The following is a 14,260-nucleotide window of genomic DNA, read 5'->3' as shown; positions in this document are numbered from 1 at the left end:
AGGTAACCAGTGCAACTATAATGAGACGTTGGGGGTTGGATCACAGACCTGGTACAGGACGACGAAGGAGAGGAAGAGAACAATGTAAAGAATCTTGTAGACAACCACCTGAGTAAGTAATACAAAGTCAAGATTAGATACAGTACATTTCCATCACTATAAGATAAGATAAGATAAGATAAGAATGCCTTTATTGATCCCACAGTGGGGAAATTTTCGTTGTTACAGTAGCAAAGATATAGGTCACACAGGGGCGGCGGCATAATGTGGCCATTAATGTATAACATTGACGGCAAACATTTAGAATCAAACCTATGTAGATATACGCAGTAACATGTGTATATACACATGTGTATACACACCAACCTACATCTACATAAAAAATATGAGGAACACTCATTTCGGCCTGTACATAGTACAGAGGAAAAAATACTCTAAGTGACAGTGCTGCAGTGCTGTAGTGAAATGTAAGGAACAGCATTGGATAAAAATAAAACTAGACTAACAGTAGTGGGGAATGTTGAGTATTGCACGGTATTACAGTAGTGGGGAATATTGGGTATTGCACGATACGAGCTCAGGTGCAGGACTGCACAATTGCACTAATGACCGCCAGTTTGTAGAGACTACACAATGTTCTTGTTAAAGAGTCTGACAGCAGCAGGCAAGAAGGAACGGCGGAATCTCTCCTTTGCACAGCGAGGGTGTAACAGTCTGTCACTGAAGGTGCTATGGAGTGCTGTTAGGGTGCCCTGGAGGGGGTGGTCCGGGTTGCCCAGCATTGATGACAGCTTGGCCAACATCCTCCTGTCCCCCACCGAGTCCACAGAGTCCAGGGAGCAGCCCAGGACAGAGCCGGCCCTCTTGACCAGTTTGTCCAGCCGCTTCTTGTCCCGGGCCGAGACGCCGCCTGCCCAGGTGACCACTCCCTGGAAGATGACCGATGCAACCACCGAGTCATAAAAGTTCCTGAGGAGTGTCCCCTGAACCCCAAAAGACCTCAGTCTCCTGAGTAGGAAGAGTCTGCTCTGACTCTTCCTATAGAGGGCGTCTGTGTTGTCGCACCAGTCCAGTTTATTGTTCAGATGAACACCCAGGTACTTGTAAGTTGAGACTCTCTCAACATCTGTTCCCCGGATATTCACTGGTGCAGGTGAAGAGTGCTGGCGCCTACCGAAATCCACCACCATTTCTTTGGATTTCCCCGCATTGATCAGGAGGCGGTTCTGCTGGCACCAATCCACAAAACCCTGAGTAAGTTCTCTGTACTCCCGATCATCTCCGCCTGTGATGAGGCCGACAATCGCAGAGTCGTCAGAGAACTTCTGCAGGTGACAGGTAGGGGTGTTGTAGTTGAAGTCCGAGGTGTAGAGGGTGAACAGGAAGGGAGCCAAGACAGTTCCCTGTGGGGCCCCCGTGCTGCAGAGGAGCACGTCAGACACACAGTCCTGTGTTCTCACATACTGTGGCCGGTTTGTGAGGTAGTCCTGGATCCATGTGGTGAGGTGGTGCGCCACCCCCGCCCGCTCCAGCTTGTCTCCCAGTAGGGTGGGCTGGATGGTGTTGAAAGCACTGGAGAAATCAAAGAACATGATCCTCACAGTGCTCCCCGCCTTCTCCAGGTGGGAGAGTGAAGTGTGGAGGAGGTAGATGATGGCATCATCCACACTGATGCCAGGCTGGTATGCGAACTGGAGTGGGTCCATTGAGGAGCTCACCAGGGGGCGCAGGTGGACAAGGACCAGTCTCTCCAGGGTCTTCATCAGGTGAGACGTCAGCGCCACCGGTCTGAAGCTGTTGAGCTCCTTCGGGTGGGGGGTCTTTGGCACCGGGACCAGGCAGGATGTTTTCCATAGCTGGGGGACCCTGCCCAGCTTCAGGCTCAGGTTGAACATGTGCTGGACAATTCCACACAGCTGGTCTGCGCTATCATATATTCTATGCCACTATTATCTTTGTTAGCCCACTGTACCACCATTAGCCCCTTCCAATCCTTCCAGCTTCTATCCATAATTACAGTAAAATAATTAATAGTGTCCAGTGGCCACCATCTTTTTCCTGACGGAGAAAATATTTGAGGTAAGGTGATTATTTGTTCAAGCTGACCAAGCATCAGGCGACAGGTGCTCACTCTTTCAGTTTATTAACACCAGTACGGCATTACCCTACCAGACCTAGCAAACAGTGTCAATTGTGTTAAATGTCTCATTATCGCTCAAGTTCTGTGCTACGGAATAGTTTTTTGAATGTGAGTTCTTCTGACAGTTTATCCGTGCATGTGTACCGTTCCAGAGAAGCTGACCACAAAGAACATGGAACAGCAGAAGAGGATCCAGTATTTGACCAGGACCCCTTTGACCCCTGAGATCAGCATGGCCACAATTGGTGACGGCTGGTTTTCCGCTGCTAAAAAAGGAAAAAACAAAGGAAAGAAAGACAAGGGAATCAATTTGTTTGCACTCTTTAAGTGCTATGAAATCTCAGTGACAAACAAAGAGAATTAAATTACATTGAATAACTTTGACTTCATCAAGCGATCTCGTCTTCATCATTTGCTCCTCTTGTCTTTCCTTCAGCTGCTGACGAAACATCAACCAGAAGCTGAAGCTGTAGAAAACCTGCATACATAGCAACACAGAACATGCAGAATGAATTGACTAGACACATTTCTATGGTGCCGGTGCCGTCTGACTTTGTCATCATCTGATTTAATCAAACAGGAAATATCCACCAACCGCAAACCTGCTCAATAGTCTCAACAGACGTAAGTCAATATAAAACAAGTCAGCAAGTGTTATGTGAAAATGTACAGAAACCAATATATGATTGTATACATTTTCCATTATATTACTTACCATATACCAACATACAAGATATTATTTTATTTTTTAGATTTATTCTAATCCCTCTTCCATGTGCCTTTTCACGTTTGTTTGTGCAGTACTTTGTTGTTGCTTGTACATGTATAGTGTGAATATTGCTGCTGTGACAGCTTCATTCCCAGTGACATCCAAACGTGTGGATATTAATACTTTGTCAACACAGTACTCATATCTCCACAGTTTTCTTAATTACAAAGTGAATTTTGAAACAAAATTCTGACATATATGTGCATTTATGTTACCTTAGGTCCCAAGTGGATGCAGGGGGCAGGGTGATAACTGTTCAGGTCAAAGTCCACTATGACAGCCGGGGGCAGACCCGGGTACAGCTCAGCCCGGCTTAGGCGCAACCCGCTGACAAAGCCCAAAACCACGAGGACGGTGCCGTACACAGCCAGGAAGGGGGCTGACATCATGGCATATCGCCGCCGGTCTCGCATCATCCAGATGATACAGGACCAGACCAGCAGGGCAAAGGTCAGCCAGTTGTTGTAGGTGATACTCCACACCTTCAGAGGAGACAGGATTAATAGTACAAAAGTATTGTTTGAGTTAACTTGTCAAGATGATTTTTTTCAATAGATGTTTTTTACAGCTATTGTAGTTCAAAGTGTGTGCCCGTTAATGTGCACTGCTTACACAAAAACCATGGCTGCGTACAGTTCATTGCCAACAGTTGAACATTTAGAAACAAATACGCTAAGAAACAAATAAGATGACCAGAATCGTTTTTACATTGTTTCACACAGCAAGACAATATTGATTTGTATTATTTCTCTGGAAGTTGCTCAATGCTTGTTTGGAGAAAAAGAAAATTCCAGAAGAGAGAAAAAAAAAAAAAACATGAATAATTTGACATTTGAATGTCATTTGCTTTTTCTCAAAGCATATAGTTAAAAAAATGTATTAAAATCAGAAATTAGATTTTTTTGAGAAAAATATTAACAAAAGCGGGGATTCATTTATCACCTTACCATTTCCACAGCACAAACTCATCACACGTTGTTCCAAAGCTTGAATCATTGCAAGTGTCATAAACCGAGGACTTTTGGCACTTACTTGAGAATTAATTACGCAAATTAAAACATGAACTCGTGTACTTTTTGAGAGTTTTTTAATGGCAAGAGTTTATCATAATTTGTTTCAGCAAACGTGTGACAAGCTACCATAACAGTTAGCTGCCTAAACTAAAATAATTGGATTGCTTTTGCCTTTTGTTTATGTACACATCATGTCTCGATAGCTAGCCAAATTAAACAGAAGCATTATTGTTCCACGGGCATGGTAAAGTAGACTTTTGGCTGGAGGGTTAACTAACTGCTCAAGATTATTTGATGCAGGTTATTTTCTCTGTTTCAGGGAAAAAAGGAGTAGAAAGTATAGCTCGAGATTGTTTAAGGTTACACTCTAATTTCTGTGCATTCCTTAGCAATGGGTCCATTAAATTTCCTGGTCAGGCTTACCGTATAGAGCACTAATGACATAATTAGAACACTAAAATCTGTGTTGGATTTACTCCTTTGGACATTTGGGAGCACTTAGGGGTTGTTCTAGCTTCATCCACTCAATTACAAATCTATTTATAATTCATGGTTGATCAATGCCTTCCTACCATCATGATGATGAGGCCGCTGACATAGCTGTGTTTTTGGACTAGTCTACCAAAGATGACCAGTCCACTTGGGCCTGAGTCAGGAGGAGACGTTTCTGTCAGACTTGCCAAAGACCGGTCAGTCCTCTCCATTTCACCTTGGCTCTCTGTCCCAAGTCGAAGGGATGGACAAAGCAGGGAATAATATTAACAGGCGTTTTTAACAGTCAGAGCAGCAATAAAATTTGATTGTGTGTACCGTGCGTTGGTGAATTTATGCCTTCATACTGCGGGACAGGATAGCAGTTGGTATACCCGGCACCCCCCAGCAGGCTTCCTTGATCCTCTCCATAGACACCTTGCCACGAATTGCCCCTGATTAAGATCATTGGCTTTGGAAAGAGAATATGTAATGGTGAAAATTAGGAGCAAACAAGTATGCTTTGTGCTAACAAAAACATAAAAATTCAAATGCTTTCAACCTCGTTAGGTAGATATGTTTCCTCCTCTGTGCTGCTCAAAAGCTGAAATTAGGGAAAAACACTTTCTGGGTCATTTCTTTGAACTGTTTCGACATTCCACTAAATGTTTGTGTGGAAAAACTGCCAACATAATTAATCCATAGCAAATCACTTTTGGTAAACTTCTATGAAAGATAGCCTTGTCTTTATAAATATAATAATTGAATGGAAGAATAAAACAACTGTGATAAAGTAACATACTTTCCTACTTAGTTTATGTTAAGTAGTATATGTGGTGTATTTCTATAAGCGGAAAAAAAATACAACTTCGTTAACATGCAATAATGAATGCAAACATTCATTATATCTGGCAAATTCATTATATCTGGCAAAAAGGGATTACTAATGTATAAATTGTGTCTGAAATGATTAATAATTGCAATTCAAATGTATGTATAATACACCAAGACAAAAACCTTGTGAGAATCAACATTGAATACTGCTGTAAACACAAACTGAACAATAGTGAACAGAATTGGACAGCTCAGCGGTATGAGCGTGCATGTAAACAAGTAATATCAAAACCATAGAACATGATTGGAAGTAAGTAAATCAGGATGAACACACAGTACACAGACAGTGTTGTTTACATCGTGCTTATCTCCTGAGATGTACACAACTCTGGAGAAGCTTGGTGGAACATCTGGAATGTAGAGTGGACTCTCATCGCCGCCAACATTATCCTAAAAAAAGTCAACACAACAAGTGATGACATTAAATGCCATGCTAGAACATGCTCAACAGGAGGAGCTGTTGTTAAAAAAAAGTTTGTCACGTTTCAATACAGTGAGACGGTCGGTGTCTCGTGTAGTTGGAGCATCTATTATTCAAAAGGTTCTGCGCTTTCAGGTAGTCTGACTTCCTCCCACGTTCCAAGAACATGCATGTTAAGCCCCGCATTCGCCTGCTGACTTGCCCAGGCTGTTCCCCGACTCCTGCCCAAAGTCAGCATGGATATGCTCCAGCTCACTCATGACCCTGAACAAACATACAGACTATACAGAACTGCAATGTCCCACTCTATCAAGCAGATGATGCTGCTGTTAAAAAGAAAAAAGAGAACATTTTATAGAGAAGTATCGTTTACAGCATCAACACTCTTGTCTTCTTCTTTTCCTTTTGGCTACTCTTGTCTGATAATCATTATTGTACTATTTAAAGCACTTTTATTTTCTTAGCGTGTGTTAAATTGAGTAAAGTGAAATTAGCGTAGCATGCCCTTTTTTCTTTTTTACCATAGGCTTGTCACTGTACCACAGGGTGCAACTAAATGGAACAGACACAACCCATCCAAGAGACAGAAAAACAATGACCAACAGGGGGATACAGAACGGGAGACGGCCAGGTGTCCTTTTACAGTGCCCCGTTTTCGCAGATGAAAAGAAAAAAATATAAAGAAGGGTGAAAAAAACAACCGTAGACTAAGGGCCTCTAAAGTATGGATTTGGACAATATGTGATGCTCCTAATATTTTTCCGTGAAGTTCTCAAGGTGATCTGTTAGAAATGTTGAAAAAGTGTTTATTTCAATTAGCAGAGCAGCAGAAAGATAAACACAATGTCGACCAACCTCCTCTGTGATATGGACCCATTTGTGCAGCAACGTAACCAGAGTGTAATACAGCAGCAGCAGAACAAAAGGGTTGATGAAGTCAGGCCAGCTAACGTCGGGCTGCAGACCGAGCATGTGCGGGTCAGAACTGTTGGTTTGAATCACTCCTGTCATGCCAAACAACCTGAGACATGGACAGATATCCAAAAGGAAAAATAAAACACAACACTGAAATCTGCAATTAAATGTCAATACTCTTGTGTGTACCCAATGACCCGACTTTTTGGAGAGTGGGGTACCTTGCGTAGATATCATCAGGCGGCACCAGCTGCTGGGACAAGGGCAGCTGGTAAACGTAGAGTGCTAGAAGGTGCCCCCCACTGAAGATGGTCATCATCACACATATGGAGCTGAAGAGAAGCAGACTGATTGATCGGCCAATCACCCACCACCACACCAGTCCGAGGAATGTCCCAAAGTATACGCCAGAAGTAAGGGACGGAAGAGTGATACCTGGGCATATACACACACACAGTATGAAAACAAAATAATACCTGAAACATTCAAGCATTCACACAACCCAAACGTTATGAACAAATGTATAAGGGCGCGTCCTCTAATCAATTAATTAATCCATTGTTGAGGGCTTAGGTCCCTTGAATATGATTTATGTGTGTGTGTGTGTGTATTTTTGGCACACAGTTTTTGGTTCATCTATTGTCATTTAACTATAATTTTCTATACTCTTTTCTTAATTTCATTTTTTTACCTACCACAGAAAGTGCATATGGAAATTAGCTAAAAACAGGGGCGTTACCAGCGGGGGCAGGCGTGGGCAGTGCCCACCCACGGACACGCTCTGCCCACTGAAAGAAAACTGGATGTAGTTCTGTAGTTATGGTTGTGTTCTGAGTTTTAACCTTTGATTGTGTTGTTACATCCTCTTTCACTTTAAAAAAAACAAACATTGTCACCTGCATGTCCATACTGTTCAGTTATGGATGTCGAATAAAATAAAATCAACTTTTATTTGTTTAGCCCAAACCACAACAACAGTTATCTCAATTAAGGATTGAGATAATTTTTTCCTTTTTACTCTATCAAAAATGGTCATTAAAACAACAAAGCTAGAATAGTTAAGAATTTAGTTCCATACGGTAGAAAAGAGGCAGCAAGAACTCTGACTCCAAAATTCAAACATCTTGCAGAAAGTATTATCAGAAGGGTGGAAGCTGTTATGGCTGTAAAAGAGGACCAATTACAGATTTCCACTGCCTGAAAGTTTAAATGGCCATGGTCCCAATTTTGCAGACCTTTTAGTGTACCTGCTGCACTTTACCTGCCAGTCCCAGTAGCAAAGTGACAACCACTTTCCCTGCTGTGTTCATGATCGCCGATAACAGCAGCCTAAAGCCGGCCGCAAACATCAGCAGCTTCTGAACAAACTGAGGTGGAACAGACTCAACCGGCACCGTGCTCTCATCCGAGCTGTCATAGGTTTCGCTCGCTCCTTCGGACTCTGTGTCGGAGGTCTCTTGGTCCTGCCAGACCCAAAACAAACAAAGTCATGTCCCTTTTGATTCCTGACTCACCTTGCCTTCCTGACTTCTTACCTCAGAGTCAGAGGTAGGGATCCCATTTTCATGGAGGTTGACCTGAGGTGCAGCTCGTAGTAACTTTCTGCAGAGTCTTAGAATGAAAAGAGTGGAGACTAGAAGGCCCACATCCGGTGCCAGGAGGCGCACAATGTTCCCTGGATCGACAGAACTGAATCTGGAAGCAATTTGTTTTTTTGTTAATTTTCATCAATACCTGAAATAACCAGAATACACAATTTTATACATGAATGTTTTTTTTGTAGGAGTAGAACTTCTAAACTGGACCATATTTCACATTGTATCAGCTGGAATTCAACCAAAACATTATGGGGAGGGGGCAACAATCAAAACTCGGGACTTCACAGAAAAAGAAACTTAACACGGGGATTATTTTATTTATTGTTACTTGGCTTTTTCTATGTCCGTGGCCTTTATTCAGTGTTCCTGTGTTTCCGACGTTATAATTAAGCAAATGAATCACTGTCAGTAGGCAATATCATATTTCAAATGCTATAAATAAGAAATATGATCATGTCAAAATAGTGAGCAGACCGTGTACCGTGAACTTTCCAGCAATGATGCTTACTGCAGTGCTGTGAGCTTCCACATAACATTGCAATAAATATCATACCGTGACATCAATGCAGTGACAAAACCCAACCGTGAGCTGATGAAAATGTTATTTTGGCCCGCGATAGGATTGCTTGGAAAAAAATTGGCCCGCCGCCAAACTAAGGTGCTGATCCCGGTTTAAACAAAGTGAGGAATACAGTGGGGAGAGTATTGTTGGCCTACCAAATTCGCTTCAGCGGCACTTGAGTTTTCTCCATTCAAACATCAACCAGGAATGAACTTCTCAAACAGAGGTAATTCACTTAAAGGTCAGGCAGAAAAGTATAGTTGTTCCCAACATTTACAAAGCACTCATCAACTTGCTTAGAACATTTCACGGACTACAAAGATATACAATGAATGGGAGTTCGACAAAACATGCAAGAGAGCTAGGGAGTAAGAAGACACGATGGAGCAGTTTATGTATGCTTATGTGTATCCTGTGGCTCTGTGCAGTAACACAGTCAAAATTGCGGCTCTTTGCCTTTTAGGGGTTGGCCATCCCTGCTCTACAAGGTTTGCTAAGAGACGGACAACATGAGACGACTATACAACAGAAGTTACCAGAAAAAAGCATCATTCACCGCTGCACTTGTTATCAAAGTTAAAGTTAGGTGTTTTATTCTTAACTACACTTATCATCTTATGGGTGGGGGGAATCCAACAAATTAGATATGCTAGACACAGCTAAAGTTAAATGATTGATTTATTGTTTATGTGTAATATTCACAGTGCTGAACTTATTTTTAAGCTTCTGTAAATGTTAAAATGTTATTGACATTGCCCTTTACGTTTATGGTGGTTTTATGACATTTTGAGTCTAGAACAGAATATTGCTTATTTATGGGACTGTTTCAAATCAAAGGTCAACCAGCGTCCTTTAGACCAGGATATGTTAGTAGGGGTATGGTAATGCGGCATATTCTTGGGGAATGCCTTGAATGTGATCTCGTACCTCACAATGCCCACATGGTAGAGGAAATCCTCCCAGTAGCCACTAACTGTTGAAAAGATCATCATGTGAAGCATAAAAGCTGGTCAGGACATTTCATGCTGGCAGGCAGTGATTTCGGAATACTGAAACAGTCACTCATGTGTTACTCTACCCTGTGGGGTGATGTAGGCAAAAGGGATCTGCATGAAGCATTGCAGGGTGAGGAATGTCAAACTAGTGTAGATGATCCTCCGCAGGAACTGTCCCGTGTTACCTAAAGAGAACAACGAAGAAAAAGAAGCGTGGCGTAAAGTAAGGTACAACAAACATCCATCCATTTTCAACAACACGTATCCTCTTCAGGGTTGTGGGGTGCTGGAGCCGACCCCAGCCGGCTTCAAGCGAAAGGTGGACTCCACCCTGAGCTGGTTGCCAATCAGTCACAGGACATACATCAAGACAAACAACCACACTCATATTCACACCAACACTGAGTGGGAGCTGAACCCACACTGCATTCCAATAAATAAATAAACAAACAAATAAACAAACAAAGGGGATAAGAGGCCCCGCTTCCATTGGCCGGTTAGCAAGATGTCTGTGTCCACTCCCACTACAGAGGAAACTGACCTTTCTATACTGCAGCAGTCCACGAAAATATCAGAGAAGAGAGAGAAGAAATAGAGAGAGAGAAATAAAACTCCAACCATGCACACGATTGGACTGCGCTTTGCGCTAAACATGCACTGGTCACAAAAATAGGCCCAAGATTTGTATTGTTTTTATGGGGCCTAGTGTGCGCTTTGAAGTTCACACTCAAGACTATAAAAGTACTCCTTAGCGCCACAACTAGTGGACATGGTAACCAAAGCCACCTCGCTGTAGAGAGGGGCTGGTATGAGCAGTGGCATATGCACTGTAAAAAAAAAAATCATCAATTATGTTATAGTAACTTAAGTGTGTAATGTGTTTCAACACATCAATAAATGTTTTCAATTGTTAACATATATTCATATGTTCAAAGGTAAAAAACTCTTTTAAGTGAGTTGCCCAAACAAAGGGTAAAATTAGAAAACGTCAACTTAACCTAATGTACAGTACTAAGTTTAACAGTAGCAGCCGGATCTTAACACACAACCATATTAATGCGCCGCACATATAGCGCTTGAAAGTTACATTTGTTATATATTATGTGGCCTTTAGGGAGTAATTAAATACTTCTATAAAACTTTTGTCATCCTACAATGCAAGAAACACTAGTGAGGAACCTTTAATCTTGAACAAAGGTGGCGACTTGGCGGAAGAACACCGAATATAGAGCTTTGTGACTGGCGTACTATGGCGGTGTAGACGCGGGCTGTTTAACAGAAAAGTAAGTACAAAACACTGGTAGAAGATGACAACAACTACGCGAATATTAGTCGAGTGGAAAAAGAATGGCAAAATAAATCATCACTCCAGTGCGACCACGTTTCTCTGTGGTACATTTTGGCTACCGGTTTCGTCAACTGTGATGAGCGGTAGCATGTCTTTGGCTAAATGATACGCAACTGCTTCAGTTATGTCCTTATAACGTTTAGATTCTTTGTCGTAAGGCACTGCTGCCGAATACCTTTCTATTTTAGGCGGTTTCATCTTATTTGTTGCTCCACTTTCACCGGCAGAAGTTGATGCTTGTTGCTTGATGTTGCTGTGCTCTAGTGCATGAGATCGGCTCAGATGGTAAATTGGTCGTGTTGCCACCCCTTGTCGGCACGACAATCTTGCATAGTTTACAGGCGGGGTCAGCCTTCTGACTCAAGTCGGACTTAAAATACCCAAAATACTGCCAAACTTGCGAGGTGACCTTCCCTCTCTTATCAATGATTTTTTCCCGCGCTGGCACGCTCATTTTTTTCTATTCTGTGCACCGTTTTTTGTTTTGAGTCACTTGCTCAGTGGTGTATGTGTGAGCCTCAGGTTGGATCTCCTTAAAGGGTGGGGTTTTCTTAGTTGGGCCCTGATAGGTCGAAAGGCTAAATCTGCTCAAAGTCAAAAGTCTGCTCCGTTGGTTTATTCTATTAGACCAATAATTTATCGATGCCATTTTCTATTGATATTGATCTTCTGGCTATCACGATTCGTATCGTATTGAATTATCGGCCCAGCCCTACACACTGGCATTAATATGAAGAAGTAACACCAGTTTGCACAACACTGTTCAGTGGCAAGAAGCCATACCGTTATGCTGGAACAATTTGTATTTATAAGTAATTTACAACATATAACATTGTTGCTTCATTTGATTAAACATAGACTGGTATGTGTAAAGAACAACATGGCGAATTCTCAACAAGACAAAACTTTTATGTTGAACGACCTCATTTTTTTTTTTTTACAGTGTGTCTATAAGACAGGACGGCCCCCTCAAGATAGGCTAATTTCAGTGGGCATCAAAATGGAGGGCAAAAAGTGTACTATAATTTGATCCTTGTGATATTTTGATGCCTGCGTGCCACTGGCATGTAATTAAGAATCAGGGAACTGTTTTTTTTACAGCAAAGGAAAATGTATTTGACATTTACTCGAAAAAAAGTCGCAGCTTCAATATAAGGGGTGTTAAAAGAAGAAGATTCTAAGAAGAATAGAACGAAGACTATGCAAAACTTTCATGTAAGACTTTGCTTACATGATGTAAGCAAAGTAGCAAACCTATGTGCAAAGCATTAGGATATAGTACTGTATATGTTGTTATCGGTGTTATTTAGTGTTCTAATATGTTCGGATTTTACTACCATCTTTTTTTTTTTACGTTTGTGTAACATCAATCGGAATTGTAGATCATAATTAAAGTTAAGAGTGTTTTAGTTTTTTTTCATAACGACAGTTAGTTTACTTAATGATGGCATTAGTTTGACCCCTCAACAGAATATTTTGACATTGAAATATTCCACCAATGTCTTGGAATGGATTCCACTAAGCCTTGAGAGGTCCCACTGTAGCTTAGTTGCGTGTGTGTAATGAGAAGGTTGAATGCATTGATGATTCTAGCTGAGCCAGCAAGTTTGTTATTGACGTTCATTTTTTTCCTAAAAGCTCTATATCACTTCAACCTCCCTCCTATAAACCATGTACATCATACGTAATCTCACGTATGGTCTGAGTAAGCGGTGGTCTCACAAAAACCTGACAAGCACACCTACACATGTACACACATGCAGGATGCTGCACACACACACTTGGGCACTTAGGCTGAGGAGAGCTAGCTCATATTAGGAGGATGAACATCATTGTGGGCTGGATGGAGCTTTAAGAGACTCAAAGATTGAAAGGCAAACAGTTTTTAGATGGACAGTAAAAGAATGGTAGAATGCTGACATCACATCTTTTAATTCCTCACTGTAATTACCAAGCTATGTATAATTGATTTCACTACTCCAACCACATCCCCTTTACAAAGTGCGTGTGTTTGTATGTGTGTGTGTGTGTGTGGGGGGGGGGGGGGGGGGCTTTAATTTATTGGAACATAGTAAGGAAAACACACATAAATTCACACTCTAAAAGTTTTAGCTCAGTTCTTTTTATCATAGTTCACTTTTTCAAGCTGTAACACTGAGCAAAGTGATAAAGCTGTATGAATGTTGAGGTAATACCCGGTAGTTAAAGTCACATTAATATTCTGTTATGTTGCAATTTTATATTATTTAAAGGGGTTATCAAGCCCAAAATGTTCTTTACAGTAATATGGTGTATGCATTTTCACTAGTCAAAACATTCTGATTAATATTGCATTTGTGGAATATGAGTTAAGTAGTAAAATCCAGCCATTTTTGTCCATGTCAGGGCGTGGCCATTTTGCCACTTACTGTCAACTAAAAATGACATTACAGTTGCTCATGACGCATGTAACGATCAATCCTGGCTGCGCTTCAGAAAACAGGTGAGCCGCGATTGTCCGTTACCTAAGCTCTGAGCATCTGTGATGTCATTTTCAGCCGACAGAAAGTGACAAAGTGGCCACCCCCTGAGAAAAAGGTTTGGATTGGCTGGATTATTCCTTGATAAATTGGCTTGAATATACAATTTTTATGTAAATGTTTTAGCCAAATGACAACATATTATTTTGGGATGCTACTCTCTTCTGTGTGAGCACTAAAATAAATACTAATGTATACCTATTCAAATCAAACTGAGGTTGTACAATTCTGAAGGTGATCAAAATACTTTGGGAAATACCCCATCTAAAGACTTTGGAATTGCTACCATGGTCAAGCATGATGTCACATGAGACCTCAGTATCCATCCATCCATTTTCTATTTGTACCGCTTAGCCTCTTTCAGGGTGGTGGGTGCACTGGAGCCCATCCCAGATGACTTCGGGCGAGAGGCGGGGTAAACCTTGGATTGGTCGCCGGCCAATCACAGGGCTGTGGTCTCAGCATATTGTGTGTTTTGAGACACTTTGCATGATTACTTGGTGTCAATGCTTGGGTAGTCTGTTTTGTTTTGCTTTTAGCAGTGGTTAACCTCTTTTTACAATTGTATGACAGTTAAAAATGTTGAATAATTAAAATGAATGCGTCGCATCTGTG

General features: G+C 41.5%; 1 protein-coding gene across 7 annotated transcripts in view; it reads right to left on the bottom strand.

Annotated features, from left to right (window-relative positions):
• LOC147153293 (piezo-type mechanosensitive ion channel component 2) overlaps positions 1 to 14,260 on the bottom strand; it is a 45,436-nt gene that overhangs the window by 26,625 nt on the left and 4,551 nt on the right. For 4 of the 7 annotated variants that reach the window (XR_015086375.1, XM_086027256.1, XM_086027239.1 and 1 more), the window contains exons 3-16: positions 9,862 to 9,963; positions 9,711 to 9,756; positions 8,159 to 8,318; positions 7,885 to 8,086; positions 6,845 to 7,058; positions 6,564 to 6,729; positions 5,585 to 5,677; positions 4,956 to 4,997; positions 4,733 to 4,865; positions 4,495 to 4,640; positions 3,125 to 3,391; positions 2,510 to 2,618; positions 2,285 to 2,406; positions 49 to 108 (exon numbers count right to left, since the gene is read on the bottom strand). Coding sequence is in view for 6 of the 7 variants with exons in the window: in XM_086027256.1 (XP_085883382.1) it covers positions 49 to 108; positions 2,285 to 2,406; positions 2,510 to 2,618; positions 3,125 to 3,391; positions 4,495 to 4,640; positions 4,733 to 4,865; positions 4,956 to 4,997; positions 5,585 to 5,677; positions 6,564 to 6,729; positions 6,845 to 7,058; positions 7,885 to 8,086; positions 8,159 to 8,318; positions 9,711 to 9,756; positions 9,862 to 9,963 (1,862 nt within the window). In the remaining variant the exon portion in view is untranslated. Of the gene's footprint in view, positions 1 to 48; positions 109 to 2,284; positions 2,407 to 2,509; positions 2,619 to 3,124; positions 3,392 to 4,494; positions 4,641 to 4,732; positions 4,866 to 4,955; positions 4,998 to 5,584; positions 5,678 to 6,563; positions 6,730 to 6,844; positions 7,059 to 7,884; positions 8,087 to 8,158; positions 8,319 to 9,710; positions 9,757 to 9,861; positions 9,964 to 10,319; positions 10,384 to 11,301; positions 11,582 to 14,260 lie in introns of those variants that run through there. The other 3 variants (XM_086027261.1, XM_086027268.1, XM_086027251.1) reach the window with 3 other exon arrangements.

Source organism: Filicampus tigris, chromosome 1, assembly GCF_054856515.1.
Source record: "Filicampus tigris isolate MCC_2025a chromosome 1, RoL_Ftig_1.0, whole genome shotgun sequence".
Classification (NCBI taxonomy): domain Eukaryota; kingdom Metazoa; phylum Chordata; class Actinopteri; order Syngnathiformes; family Syngnathidae; genus Filicampus; species Filicampus tigris.
Note: the sequence above shows the minus strand (reverse complement) of the source record. Positions and strands in the feature narration are given on the sequence as shown.